The sequence below is a fragment of the Anopheles bellator genome, chromosome 1 (genome assembly GCF_943735745.2).
Source record: "Anopheles bellator chromosome 1, idAnoBellAS_SP24_06.2, whole genome shotgun sequence".
Lineage (NCBI taxonomy): Eukaryota > Metazoa > Arthropoda > Insecta > Diptera > Culicidae > Anopheles > Anopheles bellator.
In genome coordinates this window covers 17,421,230-17,445,886 of record NC_071285.1, presented here as the reverse complement: position 1 = coordinate 17,445,886, position 24,657 = coordinate 17,421,230, and the positions used below count along the sequence as shown (strand labels likewise).

The 24,657-nt window shown below is 51.2% G+C and overlaps 1 protein-coding gene across 1 annotated transcript; it reads left to right on the top strand.

Moving 5' to 3' along the window:
* Positions 1 to 19,684: 19,684 nt before the first annotated feature.
* On the top strand, positions 19,685 to 23,182 carry LOC131215136 (structural maintenance of chromosomes protein 5). Its single transcript, XM_058209521.1, has 6 exons — positions 19,685 to 19,777; positions 19,855 to 19,996; positions 20,067 to 20,623; positions 20,689 to 21,498; positions 21,564 to 22,728; positions 22,805 to 23,182. The coding sequence occupies exons 1-6, from the start codon at positions 19,725 to 19,727 to the stop codon at positions 23,180 to 23,182; spliced, it is 3,105 nt and encodes a 1,034-aa protein (XP_058065504.1). The 5' UTR covers positions 19,685 to 19,724.
* Positions 23,183 to 24,657: the final 1,475 nt, after the last annotated feature.

The window sequence follows — 24,657 nt, the reverse complement described above, 5'->3', positions numbered from 1 at the left end:
TCAATTTTCACTGCAAATGCAATTCCTTCGGCTTCGGCAGCGAACAACGCACGCACGATCCACACGGTGGAGTCGGGCTTCGAGGTCCGTTTCCGTTAATTGTTTTGTGCGCCATTATTCCGATTGTGCAGTCACACGGCCCATTCATCAGTTCTGCCACTGACAAGCTTTTACGCCATTAATTAGAGTTCGGTTTCACCGGAGTTTGCATTCCGATTCGGATTTATTCCGTTTTCGGTGAGGCGCCGCTGCTCGTTTACATAAAACATAAAACCAACTATCGGGGGTTTCGGATGTCCAGAAGTTAGTTGCCGGCCCGACTGAATTGTCAGCGATTCATCAAACCGGTACCAAAGCGACGGTCTAGCGCGACCGCCAAAAAGCCCGACGGGAGCGCACAATTTCCCGGCACTGTGCGTTTCCGCCATTTTCCCGACGGCTTTTTGATCGCTGGTGGCATTCGCAGGCTGGCCACTTCAGCGGGCTGAACGAATTATCAACAAAAGTGTGGGTCCTTTTTTTGTTTAATTTTTCTGCCGGTCGGCCGTCAGATTCGCTGAACGATAAAAATTCGAAAAAGCGGAGCCAAGCGCGTCGGCCGTAGTAATGGTTCTCGGGAACCGACTCGATCCGTGCCGTGGGCGCATCGTAGAAATCGGAGAACAAGCCAGTGGCCAGTTGGTGTAGTTGGTAAAAAAAATCGTCCCAACTCTCCTGGCCCTGGCCAGGAGATTGACCTGGGCCGGTTGCAAGGGGTTGCACCGAAAAAGGCTGCACCGTGGGCTAAAATCCGGCTCCGAAAGGATTCCCGGTGACTGCACTCTGCGATGATTTCGGGTAGCCGTAGGCCCTCGGATGACTCTCAAACTCCCCACGGCTCTGTGTATGCGTGTAGCATTTTGCTGCTGTTGCTTCCGAAACAGAGCGGTTCGTGGTGGGCGGAGGAGACGGACGGAGTTTTCCACCCTCGAGTACGCTCGCAATTGTTGCGCGACTTTACATAGAAGCTCACCAGACGCGGGGACGGCTTCCCCGTTTTCCGGGTGGCCGGTGGAAACCCCGGCGGCCCTGCGGTATCGTCTGTCTCGCTTCAGCCTCGAAGGATGGTTTTCGGCTTTCGAGCCCCTCGGGAAACGAACCTTCCGGGGGACCACATTGTTTGAGTTTTCCCCGAGACATCCGTTGGTCTCTTTCGGTTCGGCCCGCTTTTGGGGCAAAGTCCCAACCGTGTCCTCTCTTTCGGTCACACAGTCCAGTTCCGCCGGCTTTCTCCTAGCGGCTCTCTTTTCTCTTCTCAAAGCGCGCACACAGACAGACAGACGGTGGCACAAGGACACTCGGTCTCCGGTGGATGTTTGTGTTGGCAAATTGGTGCACAGTGACACATAGTAGACACTTTGAGGCGAGCATCCTTGGCACCGTGTGTCCCGCACACGCATACACACGGCGCTACTGTACGTGCGAAGGGCATGGAAAATGGGACACATTTCCTGTGGAGCACCAGCAGCAGCAGTCGAAGCGTTAGAATCGTTTTTGCTAGCCGCAACCATTCCATTAGCCTTGTGGGTTCTTCGAATCACTGCCGCTGCCGCTTCCGGTGATAGTTTCTGCCGGTGAAAAATGCTGCGGTTGGTCATAAAAACCCCGGAACGACGACGGACAGAAGTTTTCCTGTCCGTTCGCCCTTTACTCGCAAATGCTTCTTCGGTTGGTTTTTTTCTTGCTGGGAGGAATAAATTGCATCGTGGACAACACAAAATGGCGTCAATCGCTGAAATCAAATTATATTTTGATAGGTGAGTGAGTTTAAGGAACAGTTTCGTATTTCGCCAGGAAACTGAGGAAGAATATACACAATGGAATAATATGCGTTTACACCTTGAACACTGCTGACTAATAATAAGTCGATGGTTACTTGATCTAGAAACTGGTGAGCGCTCTAAAAGGACATTTGACAGTTCGATTCGATACTGTAACCTATTTTTTCTTCAGTAGCTCTCCGGGCCACGAACTTTGCACTTTGTATTAAACTTTTCACTGATTCGGTATTATCAACCTTCGTCCTTCTCCGCAGTAGCAGCAGCAGCAGCAGTAGCATCCAGCAGCGGCAGGGAGCGAAAAGTCATCATCTGCAGCACTCGGCTAAATGTCATTGCGCGCGCTCATAAGCATAATGGGATTCCCGAACTCGGCCAGCCACCCGGGCGGTAACAGCGAGCGGTAAGCATTAGCATTCCGCGTGCCGGACGGGACGACAAAAAGCTTTCACTCGTGTCACAGCTGAGCTTTTCCCATCGTTTATGAAGAATGTTGTTGTTGTTGCTTTTTTCGTTGCGTCGCCTTCTTCGGTCGCGCGCGCGCTTCCTTCGAACAAACGGTGCCCGGGGCGGATTGCTCGGTGGAGCCACCAACCCACCGAGCGCATTAATGCGCGGGACGCAGCGAGGGAGGAACGCGGTGGGCAAAAATATTCTCTTGCAAAACAGCCAAGGACGGTGTGCGCCATCCAATCTTCAGCGCCGGCCGGGTATCCTTCGTTTGATTCGAATTGACTTTTATGCAAATGGCGCCCGGGCCGGGGTTTGCAATAATGTTGCAAGCAAAGGTGAGCTTAGAGGGACCCACCGGGAAAGGATGGACAAAACAATTACGAGGCGCAGCGGCGAACGGAGGATGCAGCGGTGTACGAACAGCGGCTCCTTCCACTGCGGCCGTATTAGGTGGTGGTAATTATTAAAATATATTTATCCAAACAGTTCATTACAGCACGTTGTTTACTTTATGCTGCGCGCTGCTTAATGGTTGTCTAATGAATTAATTTAACAGCCTGCCCAGCCACGGCACAGCATCGGATGCCGCCGGTGTCTTTTTCCGTTCATTAGCGCGTGAGAACACCGGTGCCGATCCTGGGGTGTTGCTTGAGATGCCGCTTTTCACACTCCTCATCTAGCACGGGGCACGGTAGCAGCCCTTACGATCTGCGCGATCGCGATCTTTTGGAGACGAGTTAGAACCACAACATAACCCCAGTGAAAAAACGAATTCCCCACCGATCGGAAGCTTGATCGGCAGAACGCAAAGTAAAGTAAGAAAAACGTTCCATGCCCGGGTTTTTTTTTCCGGTCGCTTACAACTCGAAACCTCATCACCTCGGGGTGCAGGCGACTAAAAAAGCGAAAAAAGAAACGGAACCGTTTGTCGCGCGCCGTTAAGAAACGCTCCCTTCGCGGGTTGCTTGCTTCTGGTTGGCAAAAAGAAATCAAAATTGGCACCGGCCCGGCACCGACGATGGTGGTGACGGCGAGGAAACATCAATCCTCGAGGCGTCCCGGTGGAGTCGGCAGGCTGTCTGACGTTATGTGACTGCCAGGCGCGCGACTTCTCCTAATGTTTGGAGGCGATTTTCTGGCGCACCTTTTTGCGCCCCCCCCTTGTCGCGGCCTTATCATTTTATTCCGTGCCGTTTACCCGAGCCGTCCCGGGGCCCCGAGAAGGATGCGCGCGTTCGCTCGCGGATGTCCTTCGTTAAAGTGCCCGTTTCATGTGACATTTCTTTCCATGAGGCATGCGTGTGGGGCACACACATGCTGCTGGGGAGGGCCGGGCCGGGCAGCGGCTCCGCCGAAAGGCTCGAGGCGCACGACGACGCCAGGCGTGCCTGGCTCGATAAGTGACACAGCGGCAACCGGCGACGACTAACGACCGAGGTGACAATCAAGTGCCGCGGCCGCCGCTGCTGGGCCCTCGTACAATTACATGATCACGTGAAACTGTATTATAATGTTTTAATTCAATTGGTGTACGTTTGTTTTGCTTCGGTGTTGGGCTCTCGTTCTCTCTTCTTGCAGCCTCGTGTCTCCTCGGGCGCGCTGGGCCGCTCATTATCAGCTATCGGTCAAGGAGCCAAGGAGTCAGGCGCCTGCAGGGGACCCCGGACGCGAACCGTGAAGTGTTACACCGGCCGGTTGGAAGATAAACTCAAATTAACGTGTAATAACGATGATTGCCATAATTAAGTGTTTATAAAATCGTACGACCGTAACAGCTCAATCGCGCCAGGCGCCTTGACTCGATCCAAATGGCCGACGACGGGGCGACGACCACGATTGCCGTCGCTCACCGATGATCTTCAGGAAGTCACAACATTCTGCCACAACCGTGTGCCACCGAGTGACAGTTAGCTTTCCATTTCCGGTTTTTGCCATTACGGGCAATGGTTTCTTTTTGCAATTTGAGTGAGCTATGGTGTGCTGTTTGGTTCCTCACCCAGCAGCCCCGACCGGACCGGACACATCGGATAGGTTATTTCTATTGGATCCGGCTATGGTCAGTTCTCTCGGTGGCCGGTGATTACGAAACCGAGATAAGATCGGCGGCCGGCCGACCGAAAAGGCAAGAAGGCCCCATGCCCCATGGTGAGCTACAAACGCCTGCACACACCGTTACCGTTGGGAACACAGGGCACGGAAAAACAAAAATAAAACGGGCGAGCAGGGCTGAGCATTCTGAGGGCCGCTCGGCAGCTGCTGCTAAGCAAACATTAAAAGCTTCCCCGCGGGCTGCTGGTGTCCGGCAGAGAGGCAGCAGCGGCAACAGAAAGAAATGGTTGTAGATTTAGCATTAGTTGGGTGCTAGAAAATTCTGTTTGTAGCGTTCCTGGCCAGCCTGGAGATGCTGGCCCTCTGATGAGACGCCACCGCCAGCTTCGTCACTCGACCGAGAGCGACCCGGACGGGCGGTCTGGCGGAGGATTTTGTTTTCTTCATTTCTTGTGTTGCGCTTTGTGTAAAAGTCATTAGATGAGCCGCCAGCACTGGGGCTCACTGTGCTGGGGAGATTGTTTGCTGCTTTCTGCAACAACGAGTGGCGCGGACGCGATTGGGAACACATTACTTCAAGGATACGCCTTCTGTCTGCTAGTTTTGCAGGAGGTGTCTTAAATGCTGCAGAAAAAGTGATTCAGTATTTAATTGGTGGAAGCGCGGTCGTTATAGCGAGCACTAGGCAATTATTGGGATCACGCCACACAAATGGTTTTAAAATAATATAATAAACTAATAAGTAACTGATAAACTTTAAAAGCCTAATTCACAACTTGTAGAAGTAACTTAGAACTAATACCGCTTATAATCACAACATAAATCAAATAATCAAATCAAACAATTACAATGAAGGTATGAAAGCAAAAACATCACAACACTGATAAAGGTACAGATTAAAGTAACGTGAATGATTGAAAACTGTTAAGTTCTAGTAACGGATCATTATGTCCCGTGAGAAACGACCGCGCCAAAAAGTAAGCCGAAGCTGAAAAGTTAAATTGAGCAAGGAGTGTCGGCGAATCAATACGGTAAGTCAAAATCTTAAATGCGAAAACAGCCCGAGCCGACCGTTTACGATGCTCGAGTGATCGATGCCCAAGTAAAAGGCAGTGCGTTTTATAATGAGGTAATCGATCAGCGACCTCATAACAGCGATTCTAGTAAACTTGATACATAAATTAATAAACGTAGCTTTTAGGAACCTAATCATGCAATTTTTGGCCAGCGTTGCCACTCTCATTTTCATATCCTTTAGAATTTGTTTTTAATCACCCCATAAATGTAATCTAGTTCATTGACATCGTTTTACTTTTATTGCTGGAACTCCAACAAAAAGAGGTTTTATTAAGAAAATACTACTATGAGCCATCAGTCGGGCCTTTGTAGGATTGCCAACATTTTGTGGGTAATTCTGGAGCTCTGAATTCTGGAAACATATTGGCCGTCCCGTGTATGTCATCAATGTTGACGCTTTCGCTACCAAATGTGCACCGCGGACAGTTCCTTGCTGTCTCACAAGCAACAGCATAATAATCGTCCCGGCAATCGTTTAGCCCTCCAGTCTCGGGGCAAATCGGCCCACTTGTCGCCAAATTGATATTTCAACAAACAACAACTGGCCAGCAAATAATTGCTTAAACGGCGTCGTCGTCGTCGTCGTCGCCGTCCACTTTCATAAGTCGCACGTCTCTCACTCTCTCTGTCTCTGTCTCTCCCTCTCTCTCCCCGTCCCGGCCGGGTGGCGGCAGATTTAGCGCACGTCTAGCGCATGTGCGGATGATTTAGGGCTGATCGCGCAACAAGCCGCTCGTGCCAGGCTCGAGCGGCCGGGCGAAGGAAGCGAACGCGCGGTCATTACACAAAATTACCTACTCGCGCTCGCGGATCGCGGGATAAGGCGATGTCGGATGGACGCTGCGCCGGCGTCCAGCATTAACGTGCCACGGCCCCCCCATTCCCCGCTTCGCAGACGGCGATCGATTGGTCGTTCGGCGGTCCCGCTTAGCACGAGCCGCAACGATATTATTTATGGCGATCCTCGCGATCCTCGCGCGGCTGGAACGAAGATGCACCGAAGGAGCGCCAACTCCGAGGAGGGCCATCAAGTCTGTCCGGACCGCCCGTGTGTGGGGCTGGGTGAGGCACAACATTTGCACTCTTTTGCGCGTGCTCAAATCGTGCGCGGAGGTTACGCGGGTCAACTATCGGTGACCTGTTGCCGGGCGACCGCCCAACGGCCTGGGCCCCGGGCCGAAAGGACCAACCCTTGCAGGAACGGCCGAGACCAATTTGTCGGGACGTCGGATGGGCGTACTGCGAACGTTTTGAGTGTTTGCAACGCGATGATGATCGCGATGATCGCGATGATCGGTGATCCCCGGACAGGATGTAGACAATGTTTTATTCGCGATCCTGTACCGCAAGCTTCATGCGTTGGTTTGCCAACGATTGTGGTACGTATTTTGCGTGGCGAGAGATCGAAATGCGATTGACATTCGATTGGTTGCAATTCGAAACCCTTGCTGCTACCTATCACCGTCAACCGGAACGGGTCAGGGCCGCTGTGTCGCTCCGTTGTTCGAGGCTTCGAGCGACACACGGCAGCGGAAGACGAACCCGATCGCCGCCGATGCCAAGATGTCAGTCGGTTCTTGGCCGGTCGGTGGTTAAATAATTTCACCTTGGCTCCAAAGTGTGACAGGGGCTCGTGCCGGGTGTCGGGCCGCTCGTCGCCGTCGTAGCCGGATGTCATTCAGCGAGTGTGAGTCACTCGCTCCCCGTGAAGGACATTCAAATTACTGATAATTTTACATCTCATTATCTCACCCATTCTACCGAGACCGTTCTCGATGTGGAGCGGAGGTCCGGTCCTTTCGAGTCCCAGGTTCGAGAATCGAAGTCGTATCGATCGTCCCGAGACACCCTCCCTGAAGAGCCTCCCTGGCACGGCAGCGGCATTATAAGTAGCGTTGTTCTAGCGTTGTTCACTTCCATTCCATTCCGGGCAGAAAACATAACGAGCTGCCCTGCCAAGAGGGGGGTAAACCGCGGCCGTTCCTCATGCAAGTTTTATCTCCGCCCGATTCTTCTGTTTCTTCATTTTTTTTTGTTGTTCTGTTGTTGTTGCGGATCCCATTACGCGGCCTCCGAACCCTCCGATTTCGGATTTCTGCACTGAATATTTAATTTGATTTCTGTGTACCGACGATGAAAACATTGCCTTGCGCACCGCCCCAGGTCCGTGGGCGCGGGAGCAGTCGCCTTTATCTAGCGTCACGCGGTAGTACATAAGCGGCGGCCATTTTGGCCTTCGGGGCTTGGGACGCGTTTTGGCCGGCAGCAGCGTCGTCAGCCAGCGGAAGCATTGGAAGCATATTTCCCGCCCAACGCCTCGGCTGGCGGAGCCGCGTCCGCGTACGTGATCGACTGTCGGGTTGGCGTTTTTTCTTTTTTCTTTTATTTCCCACCCACCGCCCCTCACCCACACGCACTCGTGTGGGCCGCACACACGCGCACAGTCGGCAGTGGACCCTTCCAGGCCCAAAAGGCGCGTTACACCCATGGCTGCTGAAGTCAGCATTCGTGGCGTGGACTGTTGGCGAATAAAAAACCATCGAAGGATGCTTCGATGCGCGCGATATCGCGGCTGGAAGTAGAAGAAAAAAGAAAGGAAAAACAGTAAAAATGTGTCCCGAGTTCCCGGTTCCGAGTGGTCGGCCGACCGGTGAAGGAAAAGTTTGTACGTTGCACGGATTTTACCGAATTCGGCCATCCTCAGTGCGCTGCCGGAGGACAGCCGGCGGTTACCATTACACACTACGCTGGGTGCCGTACAGTCACGGACAAGAAAATGGAGAAGTTTTGGGAAAATTATTACCGCCAAGAGTGTCCAATAGACTAATTTTTGATTTTTTTTAATTTGAAGAAGTAACAAATTTTAGAGTTCAGGACGATGGATTTCGAGCTATTCTGATCATTTGCGATTTGGTTATTTTTATTGAAAAATGCAAAAACTATCAAACTAAGGAGAAAAGGAAGTTACTTTAAATAGGTTCTCAAAATGTTTTCAAAAATAGATCGAATAATAATACGTTTTTAGCGATTCGTTATCCAAAGCATGAACACATGACTAAATCTAAGACAATTGCTGCAAATTAATCAATTTTATAGATTGAAGATTAATTTTTAAAGCTAACACAAGAGAAAGGAACACTACGAGATGCGATTTCAGAAGCTCATATTCAGTAAAACCTGCTTCTACCACTTTGGCTTCTAGGGCTTCCTCCTTCGCTCGCTCGACCTGCCGGACGAAGGACACCGTCGCGCTTTTGGCCGCCACGTTTTATTGCCTACCGATGTGTATACGGTCCTGCCTGCGCCGACGCCAGCGGGGCCGAAAATGGCGAAAGCCATTTCATCGATACTGCCGCCGTGCGCCGTTGTGTGCCGAGTGCGTTGTTGACGATTCCCCCCCCCCCCCCCCTCAAAAGTACCTTGGATCCGCGCCGTCCGCGAAAATCCGTCGAATCGCAGGCCGCCGAAGCGTCGGCTTGATTACATTCGGCCTGCTGGGCGTGAAGATTGCGTTTCTGGTAGTTGAAGCATACAAAGGAAAAAACAGGCCACTCGGTGCGGTGTTTTGATTGTCAATCTCATGAATATGTGACACTATTTTTCGATAAAATGTCCTTTCGAAACGCCATCTTCACACCGCCAGCAGCAGCCGCGCAGAGAAGCTTCTAATTATGGGTTCTACGCGAAGGTCTTCATCAGCGGTCGCTTCTTAGAATTAGACACACAAAGGGACACGCAAACCATAACCTAGTTTCCGTTTTCGGTGGGATTCGCAACGGCCAAGGTGTCCGGGTTCCGGGCGCTCCGAGCGACTTCGATCGGATTCATCGCTTCCGGACAGGGACCGGACGGGGACCGGCGGTAGGTGCTCCCCGGCTCCCGTTTGCCATGTTTCGGTTTCTCTTTGTGTGTGTTTGTAATATGTTGCAGGACGACGTCGGTTGGTTGGCGCAGAATTCGGCGGTAAGTAGAGATATATGTTAGAAAACAGCCCGGAGGCGGGTACTTTGTGTTGCTCGCAGTTCTGGGGTAATCGTTCCAAGGGACACAAACACACACATAGAGTGGCGGCACAATGTCCGCATATGTTTCTGTATCTCACTCTCCTGGCGGGCTGGTTGGATGGCCCGGCTCCGAGGCCCCTGGGCGCGTCCAGGGCGAATAATCCTGTGGTCCCGATGCCTTCGCTATGTTGCCGTCTTCCACCTTGGCGGCCGTATCTGAAAGGGCTGTATCGGTTCGGTCGGCTCTTGATTTTCTTTTTTATTTATTTATCAGATCCTTCGTTAGGAACACGGAGGCCGGCTGGTGCGATTCCCCGTCGATGTCGTCATTTGACGACTGCCGGCTTCTTTCTCCCATCGGCGCGGCCCCCACATCTTTTGCCCTCTTTTTATGCTTGGCCTTCCCTTCCTCTTTGGCGACGGTGTCACCGACGAAGGATACCGTTCGCAGGCACGGCCAATCACCAACATACATAAAGGTTTCTTTCACTCGCTCTCGCTTTAACGATGCGGCATCTTCATCTTGGCCCGATGGTGTGTCCTTTTTGTCTTCCACGGAAGCTCGATGGACTCCGTGACGGCCATGACACCTCGAATTCCTCGAACATTGTTGGCGAACGGGAGCTCTAACCGCGGGTATGACGCACAGAAGATCCCAACCCATCATAAGCTGATGACGAACGCTTTGGTCCCAAAAACAAACGGATACCCATTTCGAGGAATGGCCTGATCGCCCACTCATGCGTCGGTCGAGTCTTTCGGTAAAAGCACAAAAAAATTATGCTCCCAAAGTATTGTTGAAAAAGTAGCGTAAGTAAAGTCGTAAATAAATGTTGCTAAAACGAAAGTAAGGAGATAAAAACGAATTTGTTTCAAAAGAAATGTCAATTTATAAGAGGCGAATTGAACATAAAACCCACCAAAAGAATTTCGCAATCGACTGAGCCATTTCCGTTGCCGCTGACTCGGTAGGTTCGTAAATTGTTCGTATCGGATCGGAAAAACGCATTCCTTCGCTATTGGTGTGACATAAATTGTGAACGTTCCAAAAATACGTGTAAACAATATCTGGTTTACGGTTCTAATTTCGTGAACTGGTCGAATTTTCCCCATTTCCCCGAAATCGATCCCCAGAGAGATGGCCGAACGACGGTGGTCATCATTTCATCCGCGGCAGCTTTCGACTAAGCTCTATAGTACGTGCATAACCGGAACACCCGGAAAGCTGCCGAAGGCCATCCGGAAAGCTGGTGCGCCGCTGCCTACGAACGTGTCCCGGTTAGGCCGTACATTTTAATGTTTTCGCTAGTAACAACGATAATGTGGCGGCTATCGTCATCGTCGCGGTTCCACAAGGCCCATTCCTCGAGGATAGTGGAGTGATTATCTGAACGCTGCAGCGCATTGCGTCGTCCTTTATTACATTTCGGCGTTCAGGGGGACCTCATAAAATGGGCTCCACCCGAGTCAGCACAAAATAAGCACGGACCCGGCACGGTCCTAATGTGGCCGGGCGAACGAATAAATGGACGACCGTAATGGCGAACGCATCACCATCGTGATCGATGATATTGCTTCTCCCGAAACACTAAGCTTTGGGTTATTTTTTGTTGGTGGTGGTTCCGTGGATTGCGGTAGCATAAAACACGACCCTAGTCAGTGGGGCCCGGCGGTACCAATAACGTTACACCCGAGATTCGGGTTCGGCCAGGGCAGAAAAACAAAGATTTATGCCCTTGCTGCGTCATAACGCGCGCAGTGCGTTTTCCCGGCTCGGTTCTCCATCTTTTGGATGTTTTTTCTCGGTCCTCGATTGCGTGGACGTGGCAAAACAAGGATGGACTGGACTCAGCGTCCGAGTGGCGTTCACCACCATCCAGCTTAAAAAGGACCAGCACCGGATCGGAGCCACTGTGCATCACTCTTGGCAATAAAAGCCTGTGCACCGTGACTTCGGGACGCACACAAACACTGCCAACGCCACCATCATCATCATCATCGTCGTCATATCGTCCGCATCACAAATCATCGCAATGGAGTCCTGGGCTACCCCGGGACACTGTATCCAAACTAAGCAGGAGCTCGCGCATTTTCGTCCCCTCGGGGGCCACATTTTCGGGTGGGCTTACAGTTTCAGCAGGAGAGACATATCATGCAGTTTTATGGATGGCCATGGGAGCCCAGCGAGGGGAGTTCATGAAATTCCGTTGGCCTATCCGTTGGTTTGCTTCGCGTCCGCCCGAAAACGGACCAATCGACATTTTCGGTCGAATGAAAAGTAACGAAGAGCAACTGTGGGACGATGTTCTTTTACGTTTTCGGAAGCTTTTGATAGCGACAGGACTAACCGTTAGTAATATACTACAATTTCTTTTCTTTTTTTAATTGTTTTTTACTTTTTAATTTAACCGAGTTTATTTTAAGCAGTTCACCGGAACGCACGAAACATTGTCAAAAGTGAGTACCATGTTTGCTTTGATTTTGGTTCAGTTTCTTTAAACGCGTCGAATGTCCTCTCTGAATACTAATCAAATCGGCACATCACACAATAGAAAAAGAATTGAATTGAAGAAATTTTATGAAATTTTCCCAAAATAAGTTTTCTAAATTTAGCTTCGCTTCTTATTGAACGTCCCGTAAGAGCGGAGGAGATCCGTGTGCTTCTTTCCGTTGCCAACGCCAACGATTGCGGGATGGTTTTGCGCTGTCGAATTCGTCCCAAATGTCGAATCCCGAATGTTGTCATGCCAACGACAAGATACATCATTTTAATTTGATTGAAACGCACCATCATCATGTGGGAGCGCCGGTTTCCGTGGAATTAAAAACATTGCTCGAAGGACTATCACGGACACAGATTTCACTGCGGTCCGCACGGAACCGCGAGGCGATGCGCTTGTGTGTGCACACGCACTGATGCGGATTGGATTCAGTTTTAAGTCCCCGGTCCTGTGCTCCTGTCAACAAATCATCCGCGAATGGAATGGAGCGATGGCAGCGAAAAAAGAAAAGGTTAAAGGTAAACAACGGTCCTAATCTCTGTGGTCCCGATTCCCGAGCCCGTGCCGAGAACCTTCGGCCGAGAGCATCCCATATGGGCTAATAATGGTGAAGTGCTGTTCAAAGGATTAGTGCCACTCTCGGGATACGGGGCCCTTGTTTACTGATTTTTTGTCGCTGAAGAGCTTCCCGACGCAGGCTATTAATCGGTGGCTATTAATTAGAATATGTTGCACAACATGCACCGTGCTCACGCGGGTTCGGGTTAGATTCCAGGACCACACTTTTCTTCGTCCTTTCGCAACATCTGCGCGGTGTCCTCGGCACCCTCGCCACTCTCGCAGAAAACAATCGCAGGGGAGAGGTTCATTGTCGTTTCACACAATTTTAAATCAAGCAACGAAAGCAAACAAACACGCGGCCGATTCAATCTCAGGACCTCCGGCCAGGGGAGGAGTGGATTGATTTTCTTCCCCGATCGCCCCGATGGGATCAATTTTTGGGGAGAACGGAGAAAAGATCAACTTAGAACGCCAATCACGCGGCTGCTGGTGCTGGGCTGGTGAGACACACGCATCTCGCCGGACCCTTATGGCGGACGCCGGCAGATTCCATGCCCGGAGATTCAATTTACATTTCAAATGTGAATTTTCTTTCGACGTTTTTTTGTTCGTCTTTGCTTTCTTATTTTTCCGACTCTCCGAGGGAAAATTCGTAACGAAAGTGGACCTTCGAGGGACGTTTGCAGTTTGTGTTTCGTGGAAATGTTAATGCGCCTCCCGCAACCGCCGGAGATGTGCAGAAGATTTGTATCATTCTGATGGTCTTTTTGGCTCGCTTTTCTCGGAACTTCTTGATTTTCGGTTCGGTTTGTTGGGGGGAGGAAGAGGCGAGAGAAAATATTGTTTGTTGCCCCGCCCGCCCGGTGCCTCGCGCTGTGATTTATGATAATGATTACGCCCGGCGGAAATCGTATTTCGCCCCCGTGCGCGTGTGTTTTGTTGTTTGGGCATTTTCTAAATTCCATCCACGAGTCCTGACGCTGCTCCCTGATATTAAAAAGTCATAATGCGCCAACCACCCGCACGGTCGGTCGTGGGGCCATTCGGGAGTCCTGGTCCATTCGAAGCCATTCTCCCTGGTCTTTCGGGCTAACGGTCCGAGGATCCCGCCGCAACTTGGTAATGTGATTTTAATGATGATTAAACAACGTTAGAATGTTGTTCGAAAGTTTTTCCCTTCCACCCGAAAGCGCCAAACTTTAATCTCTGTCCTCTCAGCGACCGAGCGGCGTTGACACGTGCGTTGATTGGGAGCCTTGTTGAGGACCTTCCGCGAGGGGGTCAGCAGATCACCAGCGAGCCGAAGCCGATAATCGGGTGCTGCTTGACTTGACAAATTCTCGCCCAACGCAAAAAGGACGATCGTTACTCGGGAGTGGGCCAACCCGAGGCAGTGAGTGGCCAGTTAATGTGACAATCGGTTTGACAAATAAATGAACAAACGGCACGAGGGTGCCTCCGTTCTTCACAAACCCCGCTGGTACGATCATAGACTCTGCTGAAGGCGCACACACGGAGCGAAAGATAGATAGAGCCGTGGCCGGAATATCCTTCAATGGCTGTGTGAGTAAGTGGCCGGGCCCTGGTCATGCGAGGTGGAATGTGACATCTGCAAACATCGCGAACGGAGCACCCACCACCCCGGGGATCGATTCAGGCGACGGGGTGACGGGGCGTTTGTGGACAGATTTTCCAAACAAGTTGTCAAATTCACCCTTCAGGTTACCCACAGCGACATTTAATCCTTCATCAAAGGGACTCCGCGCACACACGCAATGGGTTGTTGGCCGATTTACTGTTCTCACCCCTTGGCCGCTCGGATGGGGCGCGTTGTCTGCTCTTGAACTCTTGATGTTGATTTCATGCTTTTGCGTTTGTTCCGGGTTTCGAGTGCTTTCGTTTCATCCGATCAGCAGCAACAGCAGAGCGAGAGAAAAAGGATACGTTAATGAATATGGATTGTTTTACATCACCAGAGTACATGAAAAACGTTAGAAAGTGTTTGGTAATGTTTCCGATAAACCGATAAATTTACGATCATTTAGCAAAAAATGTGCGATTTTGTGACAATTTTCCCGAGCCATCAACCACCAAGCGATCAGCGAAACCGGACGCTCGTTCGCACCCGGTACGGATATTAATTGAATCCTAAATTGAGGGTGTAATAGCGTATTAAATAGTTTGGTTTTACAGTTTTAAGTGTGTCACCCTTGCAGGAGGGTGGTCCGCTAAAAAAAAACCCCGAACTCGGAGGGTTGGATTGAACGGCGTGATCGGGGAAACCCGAATTGCACTCCACGCAGCGCAACCCAACCTCACACTGTGGATGAATTTCGGTTTTTATCGCCCTCGTTCTTTGGAGGGGGTTTTGGAATTAGTTTTTTCCTGCTCCTTTGCGTGGCCCGTGTTTACACAGGGCCCTACAACAAATCGGGTTCCCGTCTGTTTCGTTTCACGGTGTGACGCACTCTCTAGTGTCTCGCTTAACTCCACACGCCTCACCGGGAAACGTGGAAAAGTAATTTTTCACTCATTTGCAGTGGGAATTGGAAAACGGGGAAACGCGGCCGAGGACCGGTCGCTCTGTCGGCCGAGAAAAAGATATCAAAGTCCTAATTTCAATTACGGCAATTGAGTTATAATAACAATCATGAAGCAATCGCACCCATCAGATGGGCCCACAACAACGATTTATCTTTATTTTTCGCAGTGCCACCAAAATGACAGCCAAAATGGGGGTCTCTGGCCGAGGATGGCTCAAATTAGATCACCACCGATCGCCACACTCGGACGTTAACGTCCGTCCGCCGGACTGCCATTAGCTGCCATGGACTGGCCGCAAGCTTCCTCCTAATGACAATGGTATTAAATCCAAATTATCACTAAAGAAAACTAATCGCATCCTCGACGGACCAGGAAACCGTACGCCGCGCTCGCTGTCGTCGTTCTACCTTCCGGATGAGCATTCCTTTTCGGCGGAAGATCCGACTCCGAAGGCACTTCCCACAGGGCGCCAAAGATTTAATCCTTTCGTACTCTCCATTCATCGGCTTCTTCGGATGATTCCCCGGGTTCCCGTACCCTGATTACGGACCACTCCGGTCCGATGAACTCCGAAACGGACTGTTTGGCCGTTTTCAATCCCGCGGCTCGATTTGGGAACTAATTATAGGATACCGGTGCTATCTGGTTGAGGTTTGAACGACATAATTGGTGGTGCACCGGTATAATGTTTGGCGCAAAGCGCGTCAAACGACCCACAGGCGCGTGAGCAGAAACCGAACCCAGTGAACAATTTTGAGTTCCCCGGCGTTTTCTCAGTATGGAGCATCGAGTCGCCAACGAGTCGCCAACGAGTCGCATTCGAGTCGCTGGAGTAATTTCGTTCACGTAGGCTTCCATACTGAGAAGGGCTAGTTACTCGATGGCAGACTTTGGCGACTCGATTTTTTTTCCCGAACCTGCCCCTTGTCTCCCTCTCTCCTGTGTGTCCCCTCTCTTTCTTCGTTTTCTTTCTCCCAATTCCCCCTAGCCAAAATAACACAGTTGGTTCGATTTCGAAGCGTATATTTTCTCTCTTTTTTCGGTTCGCGTACACTCTTCACACTTCACTATAGCGGTCGTAGCAATTTGGTGCGTCGACAATATCACTTGTTGACGCCGTAGACACGTTGAAAAATGTTTTGCATCCTAGTTGAACATCTGAAACGAGCAAAGCGAAAACATTTCTACATTATTTGATTGTCACTGAATACTGTCCACTAAACTTACCTGGATTATTTCTATCAGGATCACACGCGATGGAACGAAGAACACTTGCACGCACTTGACTGGAGCAAAATCGACTGCCCGTTCTCTCTCGGACTTATAATTTTTACTCGATCTCGCTGTCTCTTTTTTTGTATTTCTCTTCCTTTCGCTCGTCTGTTCGTCCTCGCGTTCGCATGGCCTCTCGGCTCTGAAACCCTACCCTCCCTGTAAATGAAACCGCCAAGCTAGCGCGTGAAACTCCCCCTCTCCCTCCTTTCCTCCCCTTCCCTCCGGTGCTACCTACGAGCTCGCCCCGATGAGCCGGCCCGCTCGTTGCAGTGAACGTCGCGCTCGCCCTCTCTCGTCCTCGTCGCAGGCAGAGGGGCGTTCGATCTCACTCGCCTCAGCCTTCCTCCGCCGCGTCGCAGGCAGAGGGGCAGCTTGGGGCTCTCAAAATTGTTCACTGGGAACATCTCAGTGTTCGGAGTGTCGCGCTCTGATGTTTCTGGACTTCAATGGTCTCATTTTTAATTACACTCAAAGCTTTCAATTTACGAAACGCCACAACGCGGCCCAAACGCAGCGTGGTGCCCGCGCGAGTAATTGTACTCGAATTGGCACGCTTTGCCAGCGCGTCCTTGCCGAAAGGACACGTTCACCGGCGCTGCGGGCCCAATTAACGACCACGCAGCGCGCCAGTGGGTGCAAAATAAAATAATGGCAGGCGTGAATGAAGATGAACTTCACATACTTCCGGCCCCGGTGACTTTCGGGTCCGGGTTCGAGACGGCACCGCAGGCTCCGGCGAGAGAGGTCGTGCCTTCTTACGCCCAAGGCGTTCGGTGTGAATTGCATGAAAATAGTCGCGTGGTTCTTTCGTCTGGCAATACGCAACCCCTCCGCCTAACCACCAACTGGCCACTTTTCTGGTAGCCTCCGGGGTTAGTCACTCCGCGCAGGGTGAACGACGTCGGTGTAGGCGTGTGGGGCCGGGGGTATCGGATGTCACTTTCGACGACGCGAGATTGACGCCAGTTTCGTGGCGGTGGCCTTTTTTCGCCTTGGCCCTTTGGTTAGCTAACACCACAAAAAACCATAAACGGAACGTAAATGTTATTTATTACCCGCGCGATACGTAGTGATTATCGATTGAACTAAATCATAGTGCGCACAAATGTCGGCCCCGGAACGTTGGCCAATGTCCCACGTAGCTGCGTGGCATGTGATTTTTTGTGATTGAAAGGGCCACCGAACGCGGTAACCGAGAAATGTGTGGTGTTAGTTACGGTTTCGCGTAACGAACGGTTGGTGGGCTACTGAGATGCATTTGCATTATAATGTTCACTTTTTTATGCCACCTCCGTGAACTGTTGCCACAGAAACGACCACCAAAATGATCCTTCGAACGACGGAACGCAACACATGTTATCCGAGGAGCGGCAGAAATTGGTTCTTCCGGTCCGAAACGACGGAACGGTGGTGCTGGGGATGATTTTTTCCGGAACGTTTCCTTTTTTACCCCTCCTTATGACCTTTCCAAGAATGCATCTGTGACGATCCGTTCATGGAAATGTGAGGGTGGCCGCGCTTTTGAAGAAAATTTGAAACGTTCGAGCACTTTAAATATTCACTGCCAAACTATGTTATTAGTTACCGGTATCTATTTAATAGACTTCTCCGTGACAAATCTTGACACATGCCAGCCATTAAGCGATCTTGCGCCAGCCTGCAGGACCAAACAATTGCCACTTGATGTCCTCTTATTAGCGACCCGTCAGTAAATTATGATACTTACCCCCTTAAACGATCGCCAGGCGTTCCGTTATTAATCGTTTATTCATGCGTATCATATTCCCATAATTTGGCTGCTTATCGCCGTCGCCGAGCGCGGCCTGGTGTCCGTGTTTAGTCGCGGTATCAGATGACACCGATCCACCGATTTCTTACAGCACCAACTGGTCCCACGGGACATGGCGCAAGGCCTCGAACCGCATTCGACGCTAAACTGCATACATAATCCCATCACCGACCGGCGTGTGTGTTTGCCTTCTTGCGGTTCCTCACGGGCACCAATTTGCATGTGTCCCAGCGGATGTGGCGCCGCGTCGGAGATGTAATGATATCATAATCAAATTATGTGGATTATCATTAGATTCGCTCGGTCGCATTGCTTTGTCTCGGGCCGGCACGGAGGCATGAAATAGGTTTATGGATGCAAATTATTGCCTCCATTCGGGCGAGTTCCTTTTGCCCAAAATAGTGCGGCACAAGACGGCGATTCTTGAGCGCCCGGGCAGAAGATACGAATATCATTAGCGCCCTAACTACCGGGCGGTGTAACTAATTGGATCATTGGCTTCCAGTTTGGGCCCATGGGAAAACTATGTTCTTTGCGTCGCGCCCGTCCGCCGCTTGTTGTTGGGTTTTTAAACATTGAACAGGCTCTTCATTGTAAAGGCCAAAAGTTTCAAGAAAGGCAGGCAAATTTCACGCTTCTCAACATAAGATCACTCGCTTTCGTTTCGCTTCCAGAAGAGGATGTGCTGGGGCCGAGTCTAATCCTTTGAACAAATACCGCTTCAAACAACGGCGGAAGGTACATATTCAGTTCCACGTCTGAGCTGGCGAGAAAGAGGAAAGTAAAAATTGTTCGTAGCCGTCCTCTGCTACGCTCCTTCTGCACCGTTTGCGTATCCTGCCAAGACCCGAAACCGATCCGAACGAAGGGGAATCGTAGGATAATCCAATTTCGATCGTACACAAACATATCCTTAACGGCTTTGTGACTCAAACCCGGCTGCCGGTAAGCTGAAAATAATCTAATAACATGGGGCTGCACAACTTTAGACTGCGCCACTTTTGGTACCTCTTGTATCTTCATCTTTAATGTAAATAATGGAGAGCAAAAAATTACAGCATCGTAATCAAAGAACCATACGAACAACTTTACCAAAAAGTTTTTGAATTCCAGAACAAAGCATGAGTTAAACATAACACAACATTTTTTCTGATGAGTTGGAGAATGAAATTCGCTGCAACGCGTCAAACAAGCTTATTTGAAAGTGTGGAAATTCAAATTCGATTTCAAACCGTTTCGTTAAAGGATTGTGCTTTCGTTAAATATTTCGTTGAAGTTAGATGGCGCTGCTGACAGTAAAAAGGTATAGGTCTGCTGACAGTAAAAGGTTTCGGTATTCATTTATGTATTTTATCGGTTCTAATTGCTGGTATCTTGCGTATTTACATTCCTTTTCATCAAATTATCTTTTAATACTATTAATAGCGTTCAACCGGAAGTACTACTCCATTTTAAACCGTTTGATAAAAAACGATTTCCTTTGAAACGCTGTAGAAATGGACTTTGCATTATAAACAGCGGTATGAAAACACGGCTGTCACGGCTCGACTGAAAAAGTTTGTTTACACTCGCAAAGCGCGCCTATTTAAAGTTTGTCTATTGGTTCGGTGTTTTATCTTTTGTATGGTTGAATTCTCTGCGTGCAGGATTGATCATGGCGCAGACAATAATCGGAAAAATTGCTTCGGTTTCGCTACAGAACTTTATGTAACTTATTTACGTTTGCTTTGGGTACTCGATTCTTTGGTGCTAATGATCTACTCTTTTCACTTTCCGCCAAACAGCACATACGACACGGTGGTGTTTTACCCGGAGGAGTATCTCAACGTGATCCTGGGACCGAATGGAACCGGCAAATCGGCGATCGTGGCCGGTATCGTGCTGGGGATGGGTGGCCACTGTAAGCTGCTTTCGCGGTGTGATAATGTAACTAATACTCTCTGTTTTCGTGCGAAAACCGTGCCCTAATCGACGTTGAACTCGCTCCACTTTTCAGCTCGAAAGTTACATCAAATTCGGAAAGGACAGTGCCACTATCCGGATCTCGCTGTACGAGAACAAGAAGAGAAAACTTCGGTGGTTCTGCCGGATGTTTGACAACAACAAGAAGGACGTTTTTGAAATCGACTCCGTGAAGGTTTCGCACCGGGCGTTCCTCGAGCAGGTGCGATCGTTTAACATTCAGGTGGACAATCTGTGTCAGTTTCTGCCCCAGGACCGGGTACAGGATTTTACGAAGATGAACCCCCGCGAGCTGCTGCTCAGCACGCAATCGTCCGTCTGCACGCCCGAGATGAACGAATGGTTCACGGAGCTGAAGGTGAAGCAAAGCGATAAACAGAGATCGTCCAACCAGCGGAAAACGGATGCAAACCGGATACGTGAGCTCGAGGCACGGATTACCGATCTTGAGCAGCAGCTGGAGAGCGATCGGACACGGCAAGAGTTCGAAAAGCAGATCAAAGTGTGTGAGGCTCGAAAGGCGTGGCTGGAGTACGAGGAACAGTTTCACCTATACACGACCACCGTCCAGGACCAGAAGCTAGCGACCAGGTAGGGAGTGCAGTGCAGCAAAGCTGGCACACTGACCGATCGGTATGGTACTGCTTGATTTTTAGATCGTTCAAGGAGAAGGAGAAAGAGTACAAGGCGTGCAAAGCGGAAGTGGCCGATGTACTAGCGAAAAAGACTGACCTTCAAAAGGCCCAAACGGACCAGGTTTCGGAGGCGAAACGTTCGACGAATGAGATTAACAAGTTGGAGGAGAAAACAGAAAGTCTGGAGGATGCGCTGCGCCAACAAACGCGGGAAATGCAGGACACCCTGGCCAAAGCGGTCGAGCGCCAGTCGGAACTCGATGAGGCGAAGTTGCTTCTCAGTGCGGTCGTACAAGACTGTGCCGATGCGGCCAAAGCGCTCGGGTCCGAGGAGGAAGTGCGAGAACAGGTCGCTAAGCTCTGCGCGACGGAAGCCAAGGTTCGCAACGAGAGCGACCTGCTGATGGGACGGCGAAATGAGCTCAACCAAAAGATAGACACCGATCTAAAGCCGGAAATGATGAGCATCCAGCGCAGCATAGAGTCGATCGAGAATGTGGCCAACAATCGATTGAAGGTTCTGCAGGCACGGTTCGCTGGCACCTACCGCGCGGTGATGTGGTTGCGCGAGAATGGGCACCTTTTCCAGGGTAAAATCTACGAGCCAATGATCCTCGAGCTGAACGTGCCCGTTCCCGAGCACGTCCAGTTTCTCGAGAACACAATCGGTGTGCGGGATTTGATCGCCTTCACGTGCGAAAAGACGGAGGACATGAATCAGTTTCTTCGGCTGGTTCGCGAGGAGATGCGCATCGAGGGCGTGAATGCGATACACAGTGGGCCTGCCGACAGACTCAATTACAAGGCCAAAAATCCGATCGCAAGCCTAAAGTAGGTAACGAACCGGACGGAACGAGGATGGGGCAAGTGAGTCTAGTTTGTTTGTGTGCTTTCAGGCGCTTCGGCTTTCATTCGTATCTGATCGACATGATCGAAGGACCGTTTCCAGTGCTGAACGGTCTGTGCAAACTGTACGGCCTGCACAACATTCCGGTCGGGAGTCAGGAGTCGGCCAAGTACGTGACGTCGCTGCCGGAAGAGATTGCCGTCTTCTTTACGCCGACGAACCGCTTTCAGGTGTCCAAATCACGGTACACCGGCGAAAAGTCCACCCGGAGCGATGTGCTGCGGACACACAATCTGCTCAATCAAGCGACTAACCAGAAGCTTCTGGACGAACGGCGCCAGCAGCATCAGCAATTGGTGCGCGAGTGTGATCGGATCCGCAATCTGCGCGGTGAAATCGAGAACCAGATCAAACAGTTGCAGGAACGCTGCACCGAGCTGTCGAGCGAGAAGCGCGTCCGCCAAGAAACGTTGGGCAAGTATCAGCAAACAAAGCTGAAGGTGAGCCGCCAGCAGGCAAAGTGCAAAGATCTCAGCAAACGGCTGATCAACGAGGACGAAGTGAGGGACAAGTATCAGCAATCCTGCCGCACGATTATGGTGCAGATCGTGCAATATCAGCGGGCGAAGGTGGCCGCTCTGTTCCAGCACGCCGGGGCGATCGCACAGCAGGAGGTACTCGGGGAACGGTTGCGCATCTTTGAGGAGTCCCACGCTGCATCGGAAGGCAAGTTCCGCTCGGTGGAGGAGGCTTTTCAGACGGCCAAACGGACGCTCGCGAATGTGCAGCGAAAGCTGGAGGACACAAAGGAGAAGGCGAGCAAGAAAAATGTGCGCGCAAGATCCCTAACCGCCGGGAAGGCACCCGATAAAGCGGACTTTCCGTACCGCGAACAGTTTGCGGCGTTACCGGATGAGCTTGCGGCACTGGCGACGCACCTGGATGAGCTAAACGTGCGGTTCGATTGTATACCGTCGGTCAGCAAAGACACTGCCGATGAGTACGCCCACAAGAAGCGCCAGCTTGACCAGTTGCGAACAGGAGTGTCCCGTTCGGAGAAGGACGCGGCCACGCTAGAGCGTGAAATGTCTTCACTGCACAACCGTTGGTACCCCGAGATATGTCGAGTGGTGCAGCAGATCAACGTGCAGTTCTCGCACTTTATGAGCCGGATGGGTTTCGCCGGCGAAGTCCAGCTGAGTCGAGACGATGAGGTAAGCTACGGGGTGGGGTTATGGTGGAATGCGTGGCCATCCTAATCATGGGCGTTCTTTCCGGTTTGGGTTTCAGTACAACTACGATGAGTACGGTATTCGGATCTTTGTAAAGTATCGGAACAAGGAGAAGCTCTGCGCGCTCGACCGGAAGCTGCAGTCGGGCGGAGAGCGTGCCGTCGCGATCGCCATCTACACGCTGGCGTTGCAGAACATGACCCAGGTACCGTTCCGGTGCGTGGACGAAATCAACCAGGGCATGGATCCGACCAACGAGCGGAAGGTGTTCGACATGCTGGTGGAGGAAACGTGTCGCGAAGGTCAATCGCAATACTTTTTCGTTACGCCGAAGCTGCTGCCGCGACTGACCTACAACGATAAGACGAACGTGATCCTCGTGCACAACGGCCAGTACATCGAGAGCCCGGACGTGTTTCTGAACGCGCAAAAGTAGCACAAGTGTGGACGTAGCTTTGTCCGGGTTTCGTTTTCATGCGCCTACGACCCACCTATGAACTCTCGCTACAGTAGTGTCGCCAATTTAGTGACCGTTTGTGTTCGGTTAGCTAATAAACTCGTATCGCCGCACGTTTCTTTCTAGTTCGCATTTGGTGCGGTTTCTTTCATGTGTCGCGCGGGGCGGGCCCGAAAAAGACGGTTCCCATCTGGTCGAACCTACTTACCTACGTTTGTCGCGAAAAGCGAAAAGAGAAAAAGATTATGGCGCATTATTAATGTACGCAGCACGCGGTATCAGCACCGTGCGCCCTGCTCGCGAATGTGATTTCGATGTCGGTCGGTCCGCCGGAACTGGGTGCCCAACTTTCTCGCTAACGATATGCGCACCACCAGCGTGGCGACACAGAGAGAGAGACCAGGCGAGGCTTCGCGGTTGATGCACTTGCACCGCGCGTCCCCAGCGTAATGTGTGCTGCGTGTAGGAATTTGTCGTAGCGACGCGATGCGATAGCGTCAGTGAGCGAACGAACGAACGGATCGCAAAGGAACCGCAACGGGTTTTGCGCCAGAGCAGGTTTCACACGGCGCACCGACCACTTGTCAGCTTACGCAAGGTGCCACTTAGGGGTGACCATCCGGGTGCTTGGCGGACCCTCTGGGTGGCGTGATCGATTGAAAGGTTGCCGGTGACGCGCGGTGCAAGCGGTGAAGATGTACCCGAACGGGGTCCGCGCGACCGCAGTGCGTTTCGCTTATCGATCGCTCGTTTCAAAGTGCCCGAAATAGCGCGATCCGCCAACCATTTAGTGTTCCCCCCACGGGAGAGAGAGCGTGGGGACATAGAAGCTGCCACGATTTATAAGAACACGACACGAAAAGTCAATTAGAAAAGCGGCGAACGGCGGGTGTCGAAAAGTGTTGCCATCGGAGGCGATTGCCGATCGATCGATAAGCGCGCTGGGGATCGAGCGGCGGTGTGCTCGTCATTGCGCCGTCCAAGCTGTCATCTCCTACCCTGGCCCGGGAGGCCAATCGTGCCGGATGCTCTCGCGGAGTGAGACGCACGCGGTCCGCACGACGCACACGCACGGGGTCCATAAAATTAATCTTATTAGATTGCCGGCTCCCGCGGCAGGGGAGCGCCAATTATGCTCGACCGCGGCGCCCGCTTCATTTAGATCGATCGTCGCGATGGTTTGATTTAATTGTCAAATGATGATGATGCTGCTGCTGCTGCTGACGGTGCGCCCCATAGGGTTCGACGCGAATGATGTCGCGCCCATCGCGGAGAGGCACACGGGTAATTGCGATCGATCGGTCGCGGTCCTAATTATCGGTCGGACGCTCGTGTGGACAAATTACTCGTCAACGCTACCATTATCAAACCCCGGCACCGATCGGCATAATGATGATCGTGAAAACAGTTACCCACCGGTGGCTCCCGGCTTAAATGGGGCAAACGAAGAGAAA

Coding starts and splice junctions, on each gene's coding strand:
- LOC131215136 (XM_058209521.1), top strand. CDS start 19,725: ATGGCGCAGACAATAATCGGAAAAATTGCTTCGGTTTCGCTACAGAAC. Junction 19,778..19,854: donor GTTTCGCTACAGAACTTTAT/GTAACTTATTTA, acceptor TCCGCCAAACAG/CACATACGACACGGTGGTGT. Junction 21,499..21,563: donor AATCCGATCGCAAGCCTAAA/GTAGGTAACGAA, acceptor GTGTGCTTTCAG/GCGCTTCGGCTTTCATTCGT.